The sequence below is a fragment of the Phodopus roborovskii genome, unplaced genomic scaffold (assembly GCF_943737965.1).
Source record: "Phodopus roborovskii unplaced genomic scaffold, PHOROB, whole genome shotgun sequence".
In the NCBI taxonomy this organism is placed as follows: Eukaryota; Metazoa; Chordata; class Mammalia; order Rodentia; family Cricetidae; genus Phodopus; species Phodopus roborovskii.
In genome coordinates this window covers 16,853,714-16,879,751 of record NW_026126571.1, presented here as the reverse complement: position 1 = coordinate 16,879,751, position 26,038 = coordinate 16,853,714, and the positions used below count along the sequence as shown (strand labels likewise).

The 26,038-nt window shown below is 38.9% G+C and overlaps 1 protein-coding gene across 1 annotated transcript in view; it reads right to left on the bottom strand.

Annotated features, from left to right (window-relative positions):
- Snca (synuclein alpha) overlaps positions 1 to 25,292 on the bottom strand; it is an 84,494-nt gene extending 59,202 nt beyond the window's left edge. Inside the window, exons 1-4 of the mRNA XM_051202961.1 lie at positions 25,223 to 25,292; positions 23,966 to 24,111; positions 14,934 to 14,975; positions 10,451 to 10,593 (exon numbers count right to left, since the gene is read on the bottom strand). Of these exons, the coding sequence (XP_051058918.1) occupies positions 10,451 to 10,593; positions 14,934 to 14,975; positions 23,966 to 24,086 (306 nt within the window). The 5' untranslated portion in view covers positions 24,087 to 24,111; positions 25,223 to 25,292. The remainder of the gene's footprint in view (positions 1 to 10,450; positions 10,594 to 14,933; positions 14,976 to 23,965; positions 24,112 to 25,222) is intronic.
- Between the last annotated feature and the right edge of the window lie 746 nt (positions 25,293 to 26,038).

The following is a 26,038-nucleotide window of genomic DNA, read 5'->3' as shown; positions in this document are numbered from 1 at the left end:
CAGTTGTAAACTTGATAGGCTCTAGGATCAGTTAGGAGATGAGCTGGGAATGTCTGAGAGAAGTTATCTTCATTAGGTAACTCAAGTGGGAAAACCAATCTACTATGGGTAGCATCATGCTCTGGGATAGGATCTTGACTTATATAAAAAGAGAAAATAAGTGAAATGCTAACATTCATCGCTCTCTGCTCTTGACTTTGTTTATTTGTTTTTTTTTTTTATATGAGTTGATGCTTTGAATTTCTGCTTTCACAATTCCCTTACCATTTTGGACTCCACCCTTCAACTGTGAGTTAAATAAAGCCTTTCTCCTTTAAGTTTCTTAAGTCAGAGAATTTCATCACAGAAACATGAAACTAAGACAAGGAATGTGACTCAATTTATTTAGCCCAATAAAGTAGAATCATCAGTGGAATCTATTCCTTTTAGTGTTAAACCACTAATAAAGCCAAATTACACTAATGTGGGAAATCATGTAGAAATCATGTGTCTAAAGTGGAGATATAAAGGGAAACCTCAAGTTTTTTTACAGAAAAAAAAAAATGCCACAACTATGCTACCATGCAGTTGACTGCTTGTCTTCTGTCTGCTGCTGTATTTCCTTCTCATTCCAATTCTGTGCTGTTGGCTGGACAGTTACAGAGGGAAAGCACTGCTTCAGAAAGGTTAAATGAGTTGTCAGGGATATGGCAATGCATAATTGAAAAAAAAAAAAAACTGGCTTAAAAACAAGCCATTGAATTGAGACAGAAAACGTTTTGAGCTAATTTCACTCAACAATTCTATTCCACAGATAAAACTGCCATGCTCAAAGCCATGTGATGGCCTCACTCCGCATGGTATAAGAGATGAAAATAATGCCACACACTCCATGACCTACAGAGCTGCCCTTTGTACCCAGCCATATTTTTATATATGTCTGAGCAACGTAAGCAGTGCATATAAACCAGGCACTGGGTATGAAGATCGGGGCCAGATGGATCAAGAGGATCAAGTAGCTTGAAAGGACTCTAACCAGAACATATATGAAGTACCTTTGTTTCAACCTTATGCTGGCTGGCCTCCATGGAAGAATGATTGCTACTATAAGCAATTTTGTTGGTATCAGTTGAGACCTTTTGAAATGTATCTGTAAGGTGAAACAGTCTAGTAATTTTACACTTTGTATGACAAATATATTGATTCCAAACTTGGTGACTTAAACAGGAAGCACCTACCTTCTCCCAGAGACCTAGCATATGGTACAGGATGAGCATGCATTCCCTAAAGTTGTATGACTTTAGGGAATCATATAATATATTAAAAGGCAATTTCTCATTTTCGTGTGTGGATATGCAACAATAAGATAGAAAAGTATGGGGGGGTATGAGTTGCTGGTGGTTTACTATTGTAAATTTTCAAACTTAGCCCCTTTTAAGCATAGTTAAAATCTGACATTTGGTTTTATTCCTCACATACAAAGGCCTGCAACTGTATTTGTTTGTACAACATGAGTCCAGAATAAATTGGTCATATTGTTTGAGTCAGAAAACAGCAGTGAAAAGATAAGGAAAAGGGAAATTGAAACACACATGACTTCTTCCCATGCTTTCATTTATTCCATTGTCTCTGGCTTCTGAATTTCCTGTTTGTTGTAATATACACTATAGCTTTAATGGGAATTAAATACCACCGTGAAAATGTTACAAACACCTGATTAATTATTCTACTACACTGGAGGGCAGAAATCTTTAAAGTCTATGCAAAAATTTAAAATATTGAGAGAAACTGTAGTAAAGTGTCACTTGATACTGGAATTGACAATTCATTTTCTTCTAATAAACTGATTAGATTCATGATATATATCGTCCAATTTCAGTTCCCATAAATATATAACCCCATGCAAAACAGAACTTGTCTGATCTACTTTATTTCTAATCTTGAAAATACCAAATAGTTGTATTATGTCCTAATTTGTTGTGTATTTTGAATATTTGAAGAATCATAGGACATCTTTTATCATTAACTTTTGACAAGTAACAATGCAATCTCTGTTTATATGGGATTAGCCTCTAAGTCTATGTATGAAAAAGCAAATAATCAAGTTATTTCTTCTTTCTTCAGTTTGGGATAAGACTAGTGATGATCATAATATATAAATACATCTTAATTCTTTTCTGCCTCAATATTTAGATGCTATCTAAGCTTGCCATTTTGTTACAGATTGAAAATATGGGTTAGATTGGAAACAAGATTAAAAAGAAAGCAAACCACTATATGAGCAAATCTGGAGAGCCCATGAATGTAAAAACCATGAAAGATAATATTGGGTGTATCCAGGTAATTGAAGACTGTGGCTACCATTGAGCATATACAAGTCACTTTCCAAGAGAGTAACTTTTAGCTTCTATTATTTAAAAAAAATAAAGAAAAGTAATTCTATGAGATGGCAGACATGTCAACTTGTTAGATTATAAGAATATATATTGTGTGTGTGTGTGTGTAAAGATGCATGCACACTGTTTATCCTTTTAATACATAAAATAAATTTAATAAAATCATGTAAACTTGAAATAACTTTATATATAATGATAGCAGTTCAATAAAACCCCATAAAAATATCACACAATCTGATTACAGGGGAAGGCTAGTTCAGGTAGCCTCTCCACTATTGCTTAGCTAAGGTCATCTTTCTGGATTCCTGGGAATTCCCTAACACCAAGTTTCTCCCTAACCCCATAATAGCTCCGTCTATCATGATATTTCTTTCATTGCTCTCCTACTACATTCCCCCCCCACCTCCATCATCCTGTTCTCTGATGTTTTCATGCCCCATACCCTCCTCTTTATTACCCCCTCCAGATTACCCAGGAGATCTCACCCATTTCCCCTTCCCAATGCGACCCATGTGTCCTTCCATGGGTCCTCCTTGTTACCTTGCTAGATCCACAGACAAGTACTAGGCTGAGTTATGGGAGTCCAGTCGAAGTGAGGGAGGAGGGATTTTATGAGCAAAGGGGGGTCAAGATCATGTTGAGGAAACCTACAGAGACAGTTGACCCAAACTCAATGAAGCTCACGGACTTGACTCTAGACCAACAGCTGGGGAACCTTCATGGGACCTAACCAGTCCCTTTGCATGTGAGTGACAGTTTTGTAACCTGATCTGTTTGTGGGGCCCTTGGTAGTGTTACTAGGATCTACACCTGGTGCATGAGTTGGCTTATTGAAGATAATTCTATATGGAGGGATGCCTTGCTCAACCATAACACAGTGGGAGGGGCTTGGTCCTGCCTCAATTGTACCAGACTTTGTTGACTTCCCATGGAAAGCCTAACCCTTTCTGAGAAGCAGATATGAGGTGGGTTGGGGAATGTAGGGGGAACAGGAGGAGGGGTTGGTATGCAAAATGAATAAAAAAATTGCAAAATAGTTATATGTAAAGGGACATTAGCAATAAATGACCACACATGTACAAATAAGGCCTATTCATAAAACTGCAGTCATTGTTGTTATATAGTATTTATTAGTATACAAATCTATTCTAACATTTTTGAAGAAATAACCCACTTGCTTAATATGGCTTGTAACTGTTTCCTGGTATGTATAAGGTCATACTACCATGCTGACTGTGGAAAGCATTTCTCTTGCAAACAGTAATATCCATGGGGTCTGGCCTTTGACATTTTTATTCATATCTATGCCTCTGAAGGTTTTATGCTGGCTGATTGTAACCACTGAGGCCTAGAACTTGACTGGAAGCAAATGTGTGTCTTTGTGTCTAAACAGCTAAAGTATTATGGTTATGATTTATCTAAGATTACTTCTATACTACTGACAAAAACCCAGCTTAACACTTGTCAGGAGTATTTATTTGGAATAATAAAAATGCTATTTCATTTCTTACAAAAGCCATTTACCTTGTCCTATAATAGATACAGACTTAAGGCATGTACATACTGTAGTCAGAGTTTTACACTGGGGATAATCATACCTGCTGCCCTACATACTTCAAGGCAGGGTTCATGCACTCAAGATTCATGTATCCCCTGATGAGCCATCTGCATTCCCAGCACATACGAACAAATTATGCAGCGCTATTGAATTCCAAAAACAACCAAAGTCCAGTGAGCCTGTTTTCCTTACTAGTTTGTAGGTAATTGCAGAACACTTTTGCATTTAGAACCTTCCTTGACTGAAAGTCACTAAGATTCACAATTCATCTTCATCTTTATATGTCCAAAGAAACAATGTCAGACAGTCCAAGTGCTTTTCTGAATACAGATGATACATATACAATTAGCAGATTCTCCTCTAAGTAAAAAATATTGTTGTATATGGAACACATTGCAAAAATGTTACTGAGGTCATCTCTTTCAAAACAAATCAATTGTGTTTTTCCTTTCTTGGAATGCTATTATTCTTTAAGATTTCAATTCAGTTTATGGACTCCACTCCCACAACAAACACAGAGCAGGTCACCCACTGTGTCACAAAGCTTTCATTTAAGTTTGAATATTCCTAACAATTGTGTTGACTATCTTCAACTGAACAGACATGACTCAGAAGTTTAATGAGTTCAGATGATGTGTTGCATTAACATTATTAAACACTAAAGGAGAAAATATTGCTGTGCAGGACAGTATTTCATTAATCCTGACATTTGTTTTCATCTGCAATCTGTGTATTTCTTCAGAGAAACCGGAGAGGCTGCCTGTGGCCTGTAGCCGCTTTGTGAGATCGGAATAAAAAGACTGACCTAGAGGCAGCACATGCCATTTGATTGAGCTCTATTTCAGTGTTTAAGAAATAATTGGCACGATGCTGCATATATCAATCATGCTAACAGGAGTCATGGAAAGGGATGTAACAAACATTACAGACCATGTCAAACCTGACACTGTTCATTCTGCCTTTGTCTTCTTCACCCACCACACACATGGTTACCACTGTCTTATGAATTAAGGAATGATTATAGGCTAAGTGTTTTATCCCATTTTTATCCTGTTTTGAAATCCAGTTTTCAAAAATCATTTATATTCTGTTAAAGAAATGTTTCAAAATTAGCAATGCTTCAGAACTTCCTTTTGGTTCTGGAGAAAAAACAATGAATGCTCATGAGCCTTGGTGCTTTAAGCTTACTTGTATGAAAACTGTGAGTTACCTACCACGTGGCTAGGTTGGTGCCTTATGGGAACATGATAAGAGGCAGAGAGACATCAAAAATTCAAGGCATCAGCTCTACAATTGACTCAGTGCTTTTATACATTATAAAAACATTTTTAAAAATCTGGCTACAACTTTTCAGAGCACTTTAACTTGAATTAAAGAGATCTCCATTTATTTAGCAATAGTCAATGTGTACAGCAGCCCAATATACAACACCATTGAGCAACTATAGAAGACAAACAGGGTAAATGTCCCAACCAAATGCTCCACAGACTAGCTCCGAGCTGTAAACATTATACCAATACTCAATAGTATGAACTCATGGAACTTCCTCTGTTTAATATTCCTGGTGCAAGCAGAACTTTCTCTCAGTCAAAATGGGTAATAGTTTGATCTGCTTTATATAAAACCACTACTAGTTTACATCTCTGCCAATGTGTATCAGCCAGTTTCTACTATAACAGTCAACTGAATAAGTTGGGAGCAATTGATAAGTTTTTGCACATAGTTAAATGTAGAGCACTTATAAAATTTTCCATTGGCATTAAGTGACTAACCCTGTTTGTGTAGATACAGTATAATATATCTGTATATGTGTGCATGTTTTATATAGGTATATTGATATATACACATAAGAATTTGTAAATATCATTACATCAAACAATTTATGAAAAATATGGTAAAATTCACAGATATGAACTCAATATGCAAAACTAAGAAGCAGTTCTATATGCTTTCCTATTTAAGAAAGATCAATAAATCCATTTAAATAGTATTAATAGCATAAAAAGCATCAACAAAAATAAAGGACTTAGAAGTAAATTTAATGCAGGTTTTAATGTCTCTAAAAACTGAAAATTATACAACATTGAAGAAAGATATTGAGAATGTGGTGATAAAAGGGAAGATAAACTGTATTCATGGCTCTAAAGAATCAGTAATGTCAGCGGTTCACTGTGGCAAAAAGGCTCAGATCTGAGATGTGCTTCTGATCCAAACTAAAATGCCACATTTTTTCAGTCAAAGAGAAAAGCTCCAAACCCAGAAGAGTCAAATCAGAGGACCTTAAATATCTAAAGGCACCTTGAACAATATGTAATCACACCAGTATCTCAGGTTCATAACTGGAGGCATTAAGACACCAGGTTTCAAAAACTGTTACAAAGCTAGAATCACAAAACAATAGTATACACTGGCATAAAAACAGCCCCATAAGGAATGCAATAGGCAGAGAACCTGTAAACCCACAGACTGGACATCAATCAACCTTCGCCAAAATGCATGAAAAACAGAGTGGAGAAAGCATCACTGGCAAACCTTCAGAAAAAAAATCACTAAGTAGCCACATACAAAAGGGAAAATGGGATTAAGTCCAAACACAGCATTCAATCTTTGAAAATACTATGTGAAAACATAAAGGAAAAACTCCTTGACATTGGTCTAAACAATGACTTTTTGGACAACACTAAAACACTACAAGCTATAAAAACACACAAATGAAATATCATCAGACTGCCAGCTTCTCCACTACAAATTAGACAACTCTCAGAATACAGAAGTAACCTGTAGAATAGAAGCAACAACTCCATTGCAAGTTAGACAACTCTTAGACCACAGAAGTAACTTGTAGAATAGAAGAAACGGTTTGCAAACCATGCATCTGTTAGCTGTTAAACTTTTAAAAACTGAGTTTGAATTACACAACAGAAAGAAATTCTATAGCTTGATTTAAAAGTGGTCAAAAGAGTGTATGGGCCAGAGGAGATGGAGAAAACCATGGAAGCAAAGTCTTGTAAACACGGCAGACTGACACTTACAAATTCACACAGTCTGTGACAGCATGTACACATCAGACCTGCACAGGTCTTCACCAGTCGGAGTCCTGGCACAGGAAAGAGAAATGCCCCCACCACTAACCCAGAAGCTATCTCCACTTGCAAATGAAGACTTAGTTTTTTCCAAGGGAGTCTAACTGGAGAAACTCATCCTTAAGTGTAGGCCCCATGCCCAGTAGCAGAGGGCCAAAGCAAAACGAATTCAATGGAATCTTTAGACATCTTTGTCTCATGATATTGTGTTAGGGATCTATTTTCAACAACAACAAAAAAAATGAATAAAAGGAGCTAGAAAGTTGGCTCGTTTGGTAACATGATTGATTGATGCACTGAAATGGGGTCCTGAATTTAGAACTCTAATACCCATATGAAAAAAGCAGATCATGACAGAGCATACCTGCAAATCCAACACTTGGAAATGGAGACAGACAGATCTTGAGAGAATTGACTGAGAACGATATCCCAGTCTCAACCTATAGTCTCTGTACATGTCTATACAACAAGTACGTTTGCAAACCACACACACACACACACACACACACACACACACACACACACACACCACAGATACACTACATACACCATATACACATACATACCGTACACCCAAACTCACATGCATATACACATGCTAAGAGCACACATACACATACACACAAACGAGAGAGAGAGAGGTGCACAATCAGTGAACTAAATATCTGAATAGACATTTATCAAAGAAGACAAATTGCCAAAGGGTACTCGAAAACCATTCATTATTAACCATTAAGAAAATGCAATTCAAAACCACAATGATATATCGCCTTATACCATTAGACTGGTCATCTTAAAAGCTACAAATGGCAAGCATCATGAAGATATAAAAGACAGAGAAACTTGAGCTCCAGCTGCTAAGAATGTACCTGATTGAGTCATTATCAAAACAATATGCAAGCTCCTCAAATACTAAAATCCCAACTACCATACAGTCTGGCAATCATGCCCCTAAGTATAAAGAAAGAAAACACAATAGTCAAAGTATGCAAGCAGGCAAAAGAATAATAAGTAGCTGAATGGGTAAACACTAGGCAGCCTTCAAAGGGCCTTTAAAGAGAAGGAAATCTTTGCATTTTCCATAGCATAGGTAAACACTGAGGACATCCTACATGAAAACTAAGCCATATGCAAAAAGGTATGTGCTTTGCAATCTGTCTTCTATGTGATCTGTCTATCCTAAAAACAGGTTAGAATGGTGGTTCCCAGTGGCTTGGAGGTGGAAATATGTGGCCAGATGGTGGGGGCCAAAGGGTGGGGGATTGCCCTAGAAACCTAATATGCATTACAGGTATTACAGTTAATAGTGTTGTGTTGTATACCTAAACTGTCACCACAATAAGAGGAAAAGTCACATAAGGTGTTGACTGTTGGTTATCTTGATTGCTTCAATCATTTCAGGATGCATGTGCACTTACTAAAACATTGTGCTATATTCCACAAATATAGTTTTTTTAGTTGGTTGTACCTAATTAAAGTTGGAGCAAATCTCACCTTAGGCATCTGAAACCGTATCTCTCCATTGATAATAAAAATGGGTAGAATACAAAAGAGATGAATTTAGGAATAAACAAGATAAAGATAAAGAAATGAACTATTATATCTTGGTTCTAAAAAAGGAAACACAAACAAGACGAAAGGAAATGAGGAAGAAAGTGTGCCTGTTCTCTCATCTTCTAGGGAGTAATGAGAAAGCATGCTGAATGAGACAAACACTGTCAGAAAGCATGCTGGGTAAATCCAAGGTCAGTCAACCTCTCTTTCCCGGTGTTTCTGGTCCTGGGGATCATGGCCACCAAGAGAATGGTAGTGTGGTTAATCCACTTCTACGAGCCTGCTGTCTATGAGCCACACTGGTCAAATCCCTGTTCTTCCAAGTTTTTTGAACACTGTACACAATCATTATTTCTTTAAAAATAGATCAAATGGGGCCACTGACAAGCAGCTAACACATCAATAAGTGCTTGTTTCTCTTCACCAAGTTCATTTTGATTAGAATCAGAAAGATGAAATGAAATATTTCAAATTTCATTAGGAATACATTTGATAATTTTAGTTAAACTATGGGTATGTTTAGCATCAAGAAACATGGCCACAATTATTGGCAATTACTTGATTATTCCTGAGTTATTAGAGATATTGAGAACTTCATTGCTAAATTGGGCTTTATCAGCTTTCTGATAAAGTAGTGGAATTCCCCCATTACATATGAAAGGGTCTTAAACACTGAACAGAAGCTTATCATACCTTGCAAATGACCCATTTTAAGCCCAGACCCATTGTGTTTGATTTCAATTTCGTATTCCAATTTCTGTTTATGGCTTCACTTTTATACTAGAATATCTTAAGAACCCACAATACCCATAACAGAAATATCTGCAAATGTTTCATTTTATAACATAGGTAGATTTCTGCTTTAGAATATTAAAATAAGGATTGACATTTTTAAAGGTAGAAAGCATGCCCAAGCTGATGTAAAGTGTTTTTAATGAACCATTTGTGATTTATATTGCATATTTTAAATGCAAGCAAAGTGGGAAATAAATTAGACATGCTTCCCAGCCTTCCTTATCCAAAGCAACAAATTCTTCCACTAACTTTAGTATTGCATAATTCATTCTATAAATCAGAGAACGCTGAATATTGGACATTGCTAGGGAAGTGATAGTTCAGATAGTTGAGTGCCAGAGTCATCCAGGTAAATCCAACAGGCTGCAGGAACTTCATATTCTTTTCCCTTTTATGAATTCCACATTCCTCATTGTAAAATCATGAAATAGTTTTAAACTGTTGATTGCCTTCCTTTTACCTTTGTCCTTTGGTACATGTACATGATCATGTATTTTTCTGGTAAGAGACTCCATTTTTATACCTACCTAGAACATGTCACTAGAGCCCCATGTTTATCCAGAAGACAATTTAAAATTTTGGAAATGTAAGTATCACCACATGAAACCATGATCTGTGTTTGGTATGCACTTTAAGTCTCTTAGTTTACAAAAGCACATATTTGGTAAGGAGTTGATATCTGATATGCAAATGTCATTTAATAAGAGATTGTATCATTACAAAGATATCAAATAAGAGATCTTCTTTCAGGAAATTTAAGAACTAGGCAAAGAAACAAATTGCTCTTTCTACAAAGAGGAATCCCAGACCCATCATTCATATGAAAGCAGCCATTCTTTCTGAAATGTCACCAATTCTTTAGCACTTACTATATTGTTCACTTCTGTAGTTTTCTTCCAGAAATTAAAACAATCAGGGATATTGTACAGCATGCATGACATTTCCCAGGGTTAATAGTGTGTCAAAATAAGAGCCCCGTAAAAGGGCAGTCACTCCTCACAGTGCACACCCAATGGCTGCTTTCTGATACATGTGAAGACTCATGGCGTACTGGGTTTATCATTGCACAAATCAGGCAGCCTTACCTTGCCCAGCTGATCCTTCTTGACGAAGCCAGTGGCAGCAGCAATGGTCCCCGCTCCCTCCACTGTCTTCTGGGCAACTGCTGTCACACCAGTCACCACTGCCCCTCCAACATTTGTCACTTGCTCTTTGGTCTTCTCAGCCACTTAAGAAAATCAAGAGCAACAACACATTAAAAGGTGGTGGTGTGGCAGACTTTAATTCTACTTCCAGCAGCTGCCAGCTTCTACAGGCACGTATGCCACAGGCAGCAAGAGTCTGCGGAAACAAGACACCAAGGGAGGAGCAACATGCTTCAGCCAAACACTGGGTCTGAGTTATAATTATGCATAGATTTGAAAACCGTGAGAGTTTAGTTATGACACAATGCAAGCAAGATTTGGTTTGCAGTGAGGCAAGTAGACAGAAAACGATGCACTAGGTAGTGTCAAGCTGTCAGAGCATTTGAGCACTATTTCAGTTTCAATGCCAACACTTTGATCTCATTTACCAAGCTCACTTCCATTACCCCTTCTAAGTAAATGCTTCCCACACAACTAGTATCACTATTTTCTATGTGCAAAATACAAAATGTTCCTAAATCCTTAATGTTCAAGTGCCACTAATTCGATACTAGCAGAAAATTTCATAGCATGAACTTTGTTGCATGCCCATAATTATTCTAAAATAGAGTGTGAAATTGCCTTTAGACAATATGTACAGGTATATGTGATAGAAGTGAACATCATGTTTAGACTTGGGTCCCATTGCCAAGATGTCTCATTATAGGTGTGCACTTATCCCCAAATCAAAGATAATTGAAATCTAAAGTAAGTCTTGCCTTAACTACCTCCAATAAAGAAGTGTGCAGGGCTCATACATGCTCCTCGAATGTTTTGAAAATAGGTGATACAAGAGAACATGGTAGAGGAAAAGGATAGTTCTTTTACAAGACTATTTTTTTAGTTTTGTGTACTTGTGCCTCGTGGAGCATGTGTGCAGGTCCAGAAGGATGACCGATGGTGATGTCAGATCCCCTGGGGCCAGAATGATAGGATAAAGGCCTCCCAGCATGGGTGCTGAGAACACATTTCTAGTCCTGTGGAAGACTAGCAAGTGCTCTTCACACTGGACATCCCTCCAGCCAAACAAAAATGTGTTAAGACAAAATTTCAGTTAATGCAGATGTGTTTCCATTAATTTCATAGTTCCATGCAAGGAGTGAAAGACATGAGATCCTACTTTTTAAATAATTCTAAGTTAAACAAACAACCACATTTCAGTGTTAGATTGTTTGAGTTCCTACTCCCCCTGTGTTTTCGCTCCTGAGCAAATTTAAAGCATGTGTTTGTTCAGGATCTCCTAAGCCTATATCCTCATACCCTGAGTGGAAGAATCACACCACACCATCTCTTCACAGGGCTACTGCACTGTACAGATTTCATGTCATCAGCCAGAAAGACAAATAATCCAATAATGTAGGCAATGAAAATTAATTTGGAAGGAACAAGTTATGTAAATGAAGTTAAAGTTAAATTCTCCTGTAAAGTCATGGGGCTTACCCCTTAGACCAAGCAAAGGGGGGGGGGGCCTGAAGGTCATGCAGATTTCAACCAGAATCCACACAAGTGACTCTATAGCTGCCTTTCAGTTTTGAGCTAAGCCTTCCTATGGAATCTCTGCCCCTCAGTATGCTTCCTGAAGAGCACTGGATATTCACAGTATTTTTAAAGGCCAGGGAAGAGATATATTAGAAATTTTGATTTTAAACATCACTAGAATTATACTGAATTCTGTTTCTGGTTGTTACTTTTTCTTCCAAGAATATGATTAAAATTTTGCTGGAGATTAACATTTTCTTGTTAAAACATCTCAAAGCAAGGCAAAATAGGCTTTGCATTTTCATATACTTATGTTTTCTGCCAGCCATAAACTTAACTTTATGTGTATACTCCTTTATATAAATATAAAGTTTACTCTGTTGGTTTTAAAACACAAAAATTATATAGTAAGTGTAATTAATACATTATTTCCATTTTACTGTTTTATCATAATAATAAATAAAGAACATTATAAAATTATAGCATGTGGTAGTATAATAGATATGGTTAAGAAAAAAATATAAACATCTGTAGGAATATATTTTGCCTTTAAGGTCTACAGTTTATCTACTCATTGACACTGCCTTAAAAAAACAAAGGAGACAAACTTTTCAGTGCTTTCTTCATTTAATAAATGACTTCTAATTTTGTGACTAAAGACCTTATAATCAGAATCAAATGGGTATTTACCTACTTTCTTAGTTATTGTTTCTACTGCTGTGATGAAACGCTATGACCATAAAGCAAGTTGGGGAAGAAAGGGTTTATTCAGATTATACTTCCACATTGGTGTTCATCACCGAAGGAAATCAGGACAGGAACTCAAGCAGGGTAGGATCCTGGAAGCAGGAGTTGCTTACTGGCTTGCTTCCCCTGACTTCTTCAGCCTGCTTTTTTCTAGAACCCAGGACCACCGGCCCAGGGATAGCACCATCCACAATGGGTTGGGCTTTCCCCCATGGATCACTAACTGAGAAAATGCCTTACAGCTGGATCTCATGGAGTCATTTCCTCAACTAAGCACCTTCCTCTAGCTTTGTGCCAAGTTGACACATTAAACCAGCCAGTGTACCTCCCAATCAAAAGATACAGTATAATTCAAATTAACCGGTGTTTATCCCAAGGTGTCAGTCTTGCCCATTCAGAAAGTAGACTTCCATCCAATCAAAAGCCTTTCTCCATTCCCGTCTATGCAGCTGACTCAGTTTCCTTGTTATAATCTACTCATAAAATCTCATGCTCTACATCCTATTCTTCAGGAGGACACTAAACATTCCCAAACTTGTCAACAGAGAGCATTGCAGCCGGACCCCAAAGAAGACTCTGCTACCTGTACGGTAAATATGGCTTTTTCCCACAAACACTGGAACTCCATTACTCTAGGGTGGGCCTCTTCATGACACTCACCACCTGTCTAATCTCTGTGTGTTATTACACTCATGCTTAAATGTGCCTTTTCTTCAGTCTCCAGAAACCAAGCAGTCTACTTATTTGTCTCACTGTCTGCACTTCCTGTGGACCAACAGCAAAGAGAAGGTGTCAGCCAGCACTGTGAGCTTTTGACCCTGTGACCCTGTGTTCCTGGGATTCAGTTTTCCTGTTTTCATTATCAGAACCTTGTGCTAAAAGGGATGAAGCTCTTTTCTTCCCTGGATGACAAAAATTGCTCAGGAAAAAGCCACTGGAAGACACAAGTTGCCCCTGTGTAATGCAATGTATTTGCTTTCAGTTTTCAAGTTCTTTTGTAAACGAGAACATTAAAGCAAGGGAAAGATAGGACTCTAGCCGAAAATCACAAAGCAATAATAATAATAATAATAATAATAATAATAATAATAATAATAATAATAATAATAAACCAAAAAAAAAAAAAAAACCCAAAAGTCTGAATCAAGGCCTGAGTCTGGCATTTACCATACTGAAGTAAGGCAACATTTTCCCTGTTTCTATTTTATAGGTTGTTGATGGGAACTTGATACGTTGCATGGTTTAATAATGGCCAAGACTTCCTGAACTTACATTCCTGACAGGTCTCTTCCCACCATCTTCCCACCATCATTACAGCATCTTCGTCATTTTTATTCTTTATTGTAAGTCTTATTTTAGACTAAATTCTTTCTGCCATTATACAAAATTCCCATAAATGCAATAAAAATTATATTTTTAAATAGCATACTAATAAGGATATTTTCTAAAAAGAACTCTTATCACAGAGTAACTGGTATAATAAGTATAAGTTGTGGTCCAAATACCAAACACTAGAGAAATTTGAAGAGTCGGGCAGTAGTGGCATACACCTTTAATCCTAGCACTTGGGAATCAGAGGCAGTTGGATCTCTGTGAGTTTGAGGGCAGCCTGGTCTATAGAGTGAGTTCTAGGACAACCAGAACTATTACATAGAGAAATACTGTCTTGAAAAAAAAATTGAAGAAACAATAGCATTATTGTATTTTATTTATTTAGCTATTTGTTTTTGGTTTTGTTTTGTTTTGTTTTTAGACAAATACCCAAGTACCAAGCTATTAGGATTAAATATAGCTGGTAAATTTAAACCATCATTCTTGGCCATAAGAGAATTTGGGCTGTAAAATTTTAATTCACACTTTTTCTATTTAAAAATACTTCATAAACAATAAGGTTTAAATAAGGACAATATGCAAGGCACATGGGCACATGCCTGTAATCCCAATACTTAGAATGTTGAAGCAGAATTCAGTCTGGCCTACATAGCAAGATTTAGTCTCAACAAATCAAAAGAAGTCAAAAATAGATACATGAATAATAAACTGACCAATGTTAATTTGTAGACAGTGGTTTTTACAGTTTGTACCATAAGCATAAGGTGAAGTTGGCCTAGAAGGCAATTTTGGATATTACCCCTAGATAAAAGCCAATGAAGCTTACCTGTAGTCACTCCATGAACCACTCCCTCCTTAGTTTTGGAACCTAAAAACAAAGAAATTGAATGTGTAAGTCTTAATCTGTCCTTGGATTTCCAGTGAGCCAATTAAAACGTCAATATTTGGAAGTTCATGTACAAAGATAACCTTAAAAGACAAGCAAAGCCAAACACACACAAACCCCACTAAACTGAGGAGATTCCACCACCAGAACAGAAAGCTAGCCTAGGCCTCTCTGGGTGAGTTCAGGAGGGAAGGTTGGAGAGCTTAATTAATGGGCAATGAGCTGTGTCAGTCAGCCCTGTAACACTCTGTGCTTTCCAGTGGGGTGATCATAGAGAGAAACTGGGCACTTGTAACAGAAAAGCTACAAGAGAGTTTAACGGTGCTTGTCATAAAGATCTGACAAGTATTTTGCTTTGTTTTTTATTTGGTTTTTTGTTTGTTTGTTTGTTTGTTTTGTTTTGTTTTCCCAGAATAGCACCAGCTGTCCTGGAACTTCTTTGTAGAGTAGGCTGGCCTTGAACTCAGAGATCTGCTTGCTTCTCCCTCCCTAGCGCTGGGATTAAAGGTGTTTGCCACCTTGGCCAGCAAGATATGACCAGTATTTAAGGTGACAGAGATGTGTTAATTTAACCACACACGGTAAATATGTATGGAAACATTACAAGAGGCCTCCCTGATAGGTAAACATTTTGTGCCATTGTGTATCAGATAAAGATAAGCTTGATTTTCAAAAAAAATAAACAAAGAATGTTTTTTTCACAAAGCCTAATGACTTTTTAATCTAATCCATGTTTGATACCTCATATGTCAACTTACAAAAGGGGAAAGGTGATATAACCTGGGGCCTGGGAAGACTCTGTGCAGACCTGTACATGCTATAAAAGCACAGCAGAAGCAGACAACCACAGCTAAACACTAGCCCAACTCCTGGAATCCAGTTACAGAGAGGGAGCAGTGGTGAGCAAAGGAGTCAAGACCAGGCTGGAGAAACCCACAGACACCGCTGACCTGAACAAGGGGGAGCTCATGAGCCCCAGTCTGATAAATGGGGAACCAGCTTAGGACTGACCCAGACCCCCTGAATGTGGGTGTCAGTTAGGAGGACTGGGCAGCCTATGGGGCCTCTGGTAGTAGATCAGTATTTATCCCTAATATAGGAATGGAGTTTTGGAGCCCATCCCACATAGAGGGACACTCCCTCAGCCTAGACATATGGGGAAGGGCCTAAACCCTGCTCCATGTGATATGGCAGACTTTGAAGACTCCCCATGGAAGGCCTCGCCCTCCCTGGGGAGCAGAAAAGGGATGGGCTGGAGTGGTAGGGGAGAATGGGAGGGTGAGGGAACGGGATTGACAGTGTAAAACAACCTTGTTTCAAATTTAAAGAAAGAAAAACAAAAGCACAGCAGAATAGAAACTGGCCGAGCCACACAAGCAAGCAGAAGGAATCGGAAGGTCCAGTGTCTGCCCAAACTCTGGTCCAGGTTCACCTCTCCTAATTTCTGAAGTAGCCACTCACTGTCCATTTCATACATAAGGAGATTAATAACCACAATTAAGTGGCTTTTCTAATATTAATTAACATCATGTTTTGGGCACAATCGTATGATGTCTGTATGCAAGATAAGAATGCCACCTGTGCCTTGGCCATTACTAAATAAATAATTATTGCACATATTGCTAAAGTAAGTTTGTAAAGCATTTAATAATAAATTCTCTGATGCTGAGGGCTTTTTTTTTTTTTCAGTATAATTCACACCTTTCAGATTACATGGTGTTTGGAGATTTGAGTTTCCTTTCAATAATTCTGTTTTTGATATATACCAGAGTCTCTTCTTCTATTCATCCATTGATGCGTAACTGGGTAATTCCATAATGTGCTGGGGTTGAGTAGTCAAATGGGCATGAGTATGCAGTATATCAGTTTATCATGCTGACTCTGATATTTACACAGAAATGGCATGGCTAGAAATTCTATTTATATTTTTTTTGAGAATTCTCCCTGCACCGAGTTTAATAATTGAGTTTCACTCAGTCATAATGAAGAATGAAATGATGGGTCATTATGTTAAGTGAAATGAGCCAGCTCACAAAGATGAACATGGCATCGGTTTTTCTCTCATAAGTGGAATATTTTGAAAGAAGGACACAAAAGTAATAGGGCAGTACTGGGGACATGGAGAGGAAGAGGAGGGAGAGAAGAATAATAGAGGGGTCATGATCAAAGTGAATATGAGCATCGTGAATGATCATATTATACATACATTAAAGTGTCTTAATGGAACAGCACCATGTAAAATAAGTATACACAATGAAAATAAAACAGCAGTAAAAATCAAAGGAATATGAAAAGGATTGTCTCTACAAACAAAAAACTGTGCAATAAGAACAGTATATGTAATTCCTGTATAATAAATACATAAGTGGGAGAATATTAAGACCCCTCATTTTGTGCAATTAATATCCTCAATTTTATATACACACATACACACATGCACACACACACACACACACACACACACACACACAATACAAGTTTTAAGTGGAAGTTATCCTATAGGGCTGAAGACATAGTTCTTGGTACAGTGATATATTCAGGCATCCAACACCCTGGATTTGATCCCCAATATTAATAAGAAAACAAAGAGGAAAGAATTAAGGAAGGGAAGAAAGGAACATTAACTAACATAACCTATCTAGACACAGAAGAAAATGAAGAATAAAAGAAAATAAGGATATGTAAACTGAAAAAGATTTAAGTCTGTGTTTGGGAAGAAATTTAACAATTTGTATTTTAAAAACTCACTATTCAGAAAAAAATTCTTGCTAAGTGTACAGGAAATAAGTAGAAAACAATAGAGCAAAACTATATTGTGGTAGAATATTATTTTAAGGTGTCTTACTTTTGCCTATGCTGTATTTGTTTAACTATGTGAACCTGTGATTCTTTGCCTATCTAGAACATCTGATGTTCCTAATAAAGAGCCGAAGAGCCAATAGCAAGGCAGGAGCAAGGATAGACGGGGTGGCAGGCAGAGAGTATCAATGGGAGAAACAAGGAAGGAGAGAGGACATCAGGGGCCAGCCACCCAGACAAGCACAGAGTAAGAAGGAAAGCAACATACACAGAGGTAAGAGAGATAAAAGCCCAGAGGGAAATGGTAGATGAGTTAACTTAGGATAGGAAACACTGGCAAGAAGCAAGCCAAGCTTAGGGCAGGCATTCATAAGTAATAGTAAGACTTTGTGTGGAACTTATTTGGGAGCTGGGTGGTGGGCCCCTCAAAACTCCAAAAGAGCAAAACATCACACCTTACTGTATCATATACATAGCTTCCTAGAGGCCAAGTGCACAGTAAATACAAAGTACAATATTGACATTTGTAATGAACTTTGTGATTCATTGTACGTAATTAAGTCACAAACCAAATTCTGCTTTGCGATTAACACTATGACCAAATGCAACATGTGGAAAAGAGGGTTTATCTCTCAGCTTGCAGTTTAGAAGTGTATCATCTAGGGGAACCAAAGTGGATACTCAAGCGTGGCAGGAACCTAGAGGCAGGAACTGATGCAGAGGCCTTGGGGGAACACTGCTTACTGGCTTGCTCAGCCTGATTTCTTATAGAACCCAGGACCACCTGCCCCCAGGTGGCACTACTCACAATGGCCTGGCCCTCCTGTATGAGTTAGCAATCAAGAAAACACCCTCACAGACATTCCCATAGATCAATCTAATGGAGGCAATTACTCACGTGATATTTCCTCTTTCCAAGTGTCTCTATTTCTTGTCATATATGACGTGATTTTTTTAATTCCAAAATTAGATGAGCCTTTCTAAAATCTGTATAATATCATCAACAAGATGATCTAAGTACATGTGCAGAAGTATATTAAAGCGTTTGGAAATATTTTTTGGACTTATATAAGCATAGCCTTAAGTGAAATTTGAATATATTATACTTAATATTTTTAAAAAGGAGTCCATTCAACTCCCTACTTTAAAAAAGAGAGAGAGAAACCATATGTAGGAACTTTTATTTTGAAAATAAAGAGTCCAGGTCTCAACTTCAACTTCACTAAAGCATAACCAAGTCTGCATCATTATCTTAGTAAAAGGACCAGAGGAAATAGTTCAAGTAAGGCCGGCAACACTGTATCTGATGCATGATGCAGACTTGGTGAGAGCTCTCACCCCTACACACACACACTTCTGAAGGAATAGCTGGGGCTGAAGGCACACGACAGATCACCACACTAGAAGCAGCACAGGGTGGAGGGCACACTGGCAGGCATGGATGCACATACTGCAGTGTTTTACGTGGGTGCTCTGTGTGTACAGTTCACAGGCACTGCTCATTCTGCAAGGTACTCTAGAGCTGGTACAACCTGATAATGAATGGGTTAACTGCGCAAGCAGGAGATGTCTCATGGCTATTATTCAAATTATCAAACATTCTAGTCATTTACAAGCATGTTGGGAAATGATAAAATATTAAAACCGATGCTTATCTTACATTTTGTGAATTAAATTATTTTCCCTAAAACAACGTATTAATCAGTTTCGACAGTGTGCCTTCTCATTGTATATGCCTTATGGGGTAGGTATCTTTTTCGTGTCTTAAAGAATTTTTGTGTGGATTAGAGTCCACAGTGGTGGCGGGAGAGCAGGGCAGCAGGAACAACTGAGGGATTGAACCTTGACCCAAAATCAGCAGACCAAAAGCACACTGAGTGATGGCTGGCTTTTGATGCTTCATAACCTGCCCCTATGACACATATCCAATAAGGGCCACAACTCATAATCCTCCCCAAACAGTGCCACTAGCTGAGACCGAGCTCACGAACATCTGGGTAGTATTCTCATTAAAACCACCACAACTCTTCATGTCATAATCTGTTGCTGATTATTCCTCTAGCAAGGGGTTGAGATGGCATTACTTCCTCGGAGGCAATGGCTCCTGATACATCGCATCTTCGGAGTATGTTACACATTCAACTCCAGGTCTTTAACTGCATGTATACTATCTAGGACTATAGTAAAGACCACATCTGCTCTACTCTGTGTCAAACTGACAAACACTAACCAGAATATGAGGTACCTGCTAATTCCAAAATTATTTGAAATTCAGTTGTACATTTCTACAATCTTAATAGCCAACTGCTTCTTCTATACAGTAATTACTTACACACAGCATTTTTCACGTTAGAGCCTTCATTTGCTTTCACCTCAGCTGGTCAGTTTTCCCTTTCTGGAATGCATTTCTGTAAAATATCATGTGGATTCATCTCCAGGATACAAGAGACAACACACCCACAGGTGTTACTGTTTGTGAGAATTGTGTAACAGATGGAAAGTGGCAACTCACCAACTAACTCCAAAAAAAAAAAAAAAGTGATTTAACTTAGTCACCAATTAAAACGGGCTTTGGTTATTTGTGTGATGGTTTTGAGGGTGAAGAGCTAGCAGCAAAGTTTGTACCTTCCATAATTGCTCTTAATTTATTCACTGCGGTAACAGTGATTTAAATATTTAAATTGTGTTGTTTTGGGATGGGTGCTATTGAAGTCACAACTGGAATTTGAATATTCTGAAGTAGTATGGCAGCTTGTGTAAGAGAGCAGAGCGTTCCTCTTGTGTATCCTTCACCTTCACTCCCTACAACCTTTCAGACCATGACTAATGGAATGAAATGTTCACCCCTGGCCCCTGCTCTGTCTTCTCTGCCTCAGCAGTAGTGAGAATCTGACATCCAATAAATCACAGAACCTTTTTAATGGGACTAATGGCAATCTTGATAAAGTTGCTGCATCTCAAAACAGTTCCTCCTCTTTTTTTTTCATGATTATCCGTTAAGTTATAAATGATAATTTAACTTCATTTTACATGTGAACTCTAAGTGATAGTACTTACCTAAAAAGCAGGGGTCAAGTAGCAAATAAGCAAGATATAAAAGCTGCTCTGAGCTGAGTTGCCCTGTGCCTTGTCTTGGTTTTGTGGGGGGATTTCACAAGGGTGCAGACTAGAAAGGGCTGTGAGAACCCTGCTATAGTATTGTTTCATATATTGACTCTCTAACCAAATATAATAAGACTCGCATCTGAGACTTAAGAGCTGGATGTGTGGCCACAGCTGCTCACCAAGCACTGAAAGAGAAGGTGATTTCCTTCAACTTCATACTGTAAAACTAACATTATGCGAAGAAAAAAATTTAGAGTTTAATATTGATCTGTAATTATATATCAGGCCATTGGCTCTTACATTCATGCAACTAAACTACGCTAATTGAAATCTTTCTGCAAATATTACAAAGAGAAACAGCACATTGAATACTGTGGCAGTTCTTCAATTACTTAAAAGGCAGTTGTCCAAAGCAGTTGTTATACGGGAATGAGATGAGGCTTCTGCCAAGCCTTTCAGCTGTAAGTAAAATTCAAAATTTTTCTTTAATTACTTTTAATATTGTTTAATCTTTTTATTTCCGGTACAGGGATGGAATCCAGTGCTGCTTCAGCACAGCCATCACGACTCTGAGCCAAAATTCTAGCCCAGATTATTTCTAATGCTTCAGGCTAATTATTGATAATAGTTTTATATATATTGGGTGCAAAATAAGAGGAAATCATGTTGAGTTGAACAATTACCTAATAAAACTCAAGTTTCCTAAATATGATAGTGCACTCGGTTACACATTTCCACAACAGTTCTCAAGGGAATTGCACTTTTATGAACTACATTATTTGTGGAAAGGGGAAGGAAGTTCAAAGACATTAAGCGACCTCCTCAAGATCCTAAAGGTGGAAGTAATATAGTTTGTATTAAGTTTATGTTCCTATGTTTGTTTGATAGGTTCATAGCCCAATTTCCTTTCACTTTTCTATAGCCTCTAAGTTAACTCCAGCTTATTTGTTTTGATAATTAAAAACTGAAACAGTGCCACACTGGTTATTTTCTATGGTTGCTTTCACACTTTAACAGTAGACCTGATTATCTGAGACAGATTTGCCAAAAATAAGTTTGAACGTTAACAAAAGTCGACCAAAATCTAAACTTAATTCTTACCTTTTCATACTAAATTCTGTGCATGTGTTCAGCTTTTAATTAGATTCCAGAACATAACTGGCAATTGATTAATTATACACATGTTAAATATAGTAACACTGATAATTTTAATAACGTTAAACGTATTAAAACATTAAGCAATTACATAATTGCCTCACAGTGAACAACAAAATTAATCTTTGAAAAATGCCATCATTTTATTTGCCCAAACTCACAATTAACAATAAAGCATATAAGTGTCCTGCTTGACAAGACCTGTTTATTATCCAAAAAGAGTAATAAATTAATACTCAGTAACTTCTAGTTTTGCTTAAAAGTAGTGTTGAGGCTGGGAGCTGATAACACACGCCTGTAATCCCAGCACACAGGAGGCACAGGCAGGTGGAGCTCTGTGAGTTCAAGGCCACAATAGTCTAAATAGTGAGTTTCAGGACAGCCAAAGCTACAAGAGAAACCCTATCTCAAAAGAGGGGGTGGGGGGGGGGAGAAGAAGAAAGGAAGGAAGAGAAAATTAGTTGTCTAAAAAGAAGAAAGATAACATTTATTAAGTAACTAATGTAAAAGATTTAGTCTTGGCTCTGTCATTGCAAGGATACTGGAGATTTTGAGGCCGCGCAAAATCTACAAATAACTGATTTTATATTCTGGATTCTATGGAAAACATTATACTTCACTGTTCACAAAAGAAGAACTTAAATCAAAAACGTTCTCTTATAGTATTCATTCCAAGACTTTTTGAAAGGTTGTTTCTAGGTAGAAAAAAAGTCAACATAAAAAGTAACCTGTGAAGAATGAGCAAAGGCGATCTTCTAGAAACTGGGATGAGAAGTCTTCATGAAAATGTTTCCAAGTGTAATTTTTCCCTCTGATCTGTTGGAGCATCAGCACAGCTCCCTCTGTGGATACTTCTCAGTGTGGCTTCTCTGTCATCTCTGCCACCTAGTCTGCTGCATTTCCATCTTAATGTTGACCCTGGGCCTTCTACTGAGAGAGAGGCTCCCAAAGAAGGTGGAAAAACTCAGAGAGGCAAAGAGGGGCATGTGAGTTGTGAATGTGTGCTCCCTTATGTACCTGCGTCTCTACTGGAGATGAATATGGGTGCATACATGTGTGTTTACTTCCATCCAAGTGTTGGAAGTTCAGTTGCAGCCAGTTTAATGCAGAGAAATGAGACTGTTGCCCTCTGTTTAATGGACCACACTAAAGCACAAAAGGCACTGAGTATCAACCTCTTTGATTTCCCTTTGTGTATCATGGGCAGGTGGCTACATACACACTTCTGAGGTTCCTTGAGCTTCATCTCTAAAAGGGCGATCTACTGAAGACAACTTGCTTTTCTTTTCTATGGGGGGGGGGGTGGGGTGGCAAGGTGGGTGTATTTTTGCAGATATTAAACAAAATCATACTAAAGTCTTACTTTAAAAATTACAATTCATTACAATTAGCAAGTGTTATGTATGGTGATGAGAAAGGAAGCCAGGTTCCCATGAGTGTTCCGGGTTCCTCTTATTTTGTTTTGTTTTGTGATGGGATTTCACATAGCCTAGACTGACCCTGAATTCACTAAGTAGCTGAAGATGATCTTCTACTCCTGATCCTTGGGCCTGCACATCCCAACTGTTGGGATCACCATCACGTGCCACCATACTGATGCTGTAAATGAGTTTGATTCATAAGCATAGTCTTAGTTATTTTCCATGGTTGCCAATTTTAAAAATTCCAATGTACTCACACACAGAAACATTGAACACTGGAATACAAACCCTAAGTAAGTGACAAAATCAAGTATTCTAAGGGAAGGAAACATTGCTCCCATTGTTTCTGAGAGTTGACATGCACGTTCCCATTCTCTCACCTTCAGTGCCTGTCAGTCCCCTGGGAAGTAGTGATGCATGTGAATCAGACACCACACACGGGCACTGAGTGATGAGCCATTCCAACTCATCAGTCACAGCACCAGTACCTACCTACATAGAGGACTCCCTCTTTTGTCTTTCCTGCTGCTTCTGCCACACCCTGCTTGGTTTTTTCAGCAGCAGCCACAACTCCTTCCTTGGCCTTGGAAAGTCCTTTCATGAACACATCCATGGTGAAAGATGTCCTTTCCTCCACACTAAAGAATACACAATACACTCTGAATTAAAAATCTGAGTAAAAGAAAACAAGATTAAAGCAGCTAGAATAGGAAGAATTAAAAAGAAAATCTAACAAGAATTCACTGAAAAAAAAATCAGTAAAGGGCCCCCATCTCGGGTTTTTTGTTTGTTTATTTGTTTAAATTTTTTGAGGAGTGGGCATAATGTTGCATGTCAGCTTTTTCGCTCAAATCTAGGAAAAGCCAAGCCACTTAAGAATGGATTGGATCTAGACCAATCACCTGGCAGTTCTAATAGCAGTTAAAAAAAATGGAGCTATATGGCAAGATGGGTGCCATCTACCCCATCAAGTTCTCAGGGCCCAAAGGTGATATTCTTAGTAAAAAGCCTAACTGGAAAACTAATGGGGGGGGGGCTGGAGTAAAAAGCACCCAGAGAGGGGTTAGTAAGTGGTTAGTCCTAGGGTAGGGGAGGAAGGGGCCCTGCTTACTTCAAGATGAAGGGAACAACATACCAACTGCCTGCAGCCCAGCTGTTCAAATCTAACAAGTCCTTCCACCCACAGCTATCTCTAGCCTGCTATCTGCCCAGAGCAGACACGGTCCATACACTTGAGCAGGCTCACTTCAGTGCTACTCTCAACCTAGGGGCACTGTCCTCAACTGGAATCTGCTAGAAAACCATGCCCCCCTCCACCCCAGTGCTCATTAACCCCTTATCACCTGTTGCCAAGTCTCCTGGGCACCTCTATTAATCACTTGCCAAATGCAGCCTCCTTACTTTGCAAATAAGAGCTGGAACGTGCCCGGGGTCGGGGATGAAAGTTGAATGCTCACATTTCCCCCAAGGCCCAGCACTCAGCTACCAGGACCCAGCACCCAACCAGAAACACCCTAGCGTTTCTGCTCGAAAAAGCAGATGCCACAGGCAGCCTGGCTTTTCCCTCGGGCTTTGGGAGGATGGAAGAGCACGTCTCCCCCGGGAGGAAAGCCAAGTAATGTACTTTCTACGAGCTGGCCGCTTCCCCACCGCCAAGGTAGCCTCAGTCGATATCCTCCAGGCGTCGGGACTCGTCTCAGCCAGGGCTCTCCCACATCCCCAGAGCTGCTGCTGTCTACAGGTACTTACCGGTGTCCTTGGCTTCGCAGAATTCAGATTCCTCCTTTTTCCCCCTGTTCTTATTTCAGTGGCAGTGGAAAGGAAGGCTCTGGGCAGAGAGGGGCAGGGGCAGCACCTGCTGGTCTCCTGCCGTCTGCTGCTCGGCGCTCTGGCTCCCGGCTCCTCCACGTCGCCCCCGCAGCTGATTTGTCAGCGCCTCTCCCCGCCCATCGCCTGCCTCGTGCCTTCGCCCCTTTCCTGGGGAGGGATGGGAAGGAGATGCGTGAGGGCTGAGGGTACCAGGAGCACGATCCCCAGGAGGAGGGAAGACGGGGTGGCCTGAGAGTCACCTCGAGCTCAGGGACCCCGGGCTCTATAGAGGTTGAACTTGGGCTGATGTCTTTCCTGCCCATCCCCCACCCCACCCCTGCCTCCGCCTGTTCCAGGTTCCTCTGGGCGACCCCTCCTCCGGGACCAGCTGGGACGCTGACTGGAGCGCCTGACACCGCCTGTGTGCAGAGCGAGACCCTGGGGAGGGAGTACACACCCTTTGGTTTGCTTTTGTTCATACAGTCTGATATTTCCGTTTGCCTTAAGCCTGCAGAAGCCTAAAAAGGTTGTGAATGTAAAGAGGAGCCGACTAAGGAAGAGTTACAGGTCGAAAAGGCAAGGGAGTCTCAGCAAATCCTCTTTCCCACTCCACTATCACCATTTTCTTTTCCACCAATCAGCAGCTGCCAGGCGCTGGGTTTTTTTTTTTTTTCTTCCCATCTGTGGAGCAAGGAATAAATATCCCCCAACCGTCGAAAACCAGCTGTCTCGAGTTGTTCTCGCTCTTGAAATGTG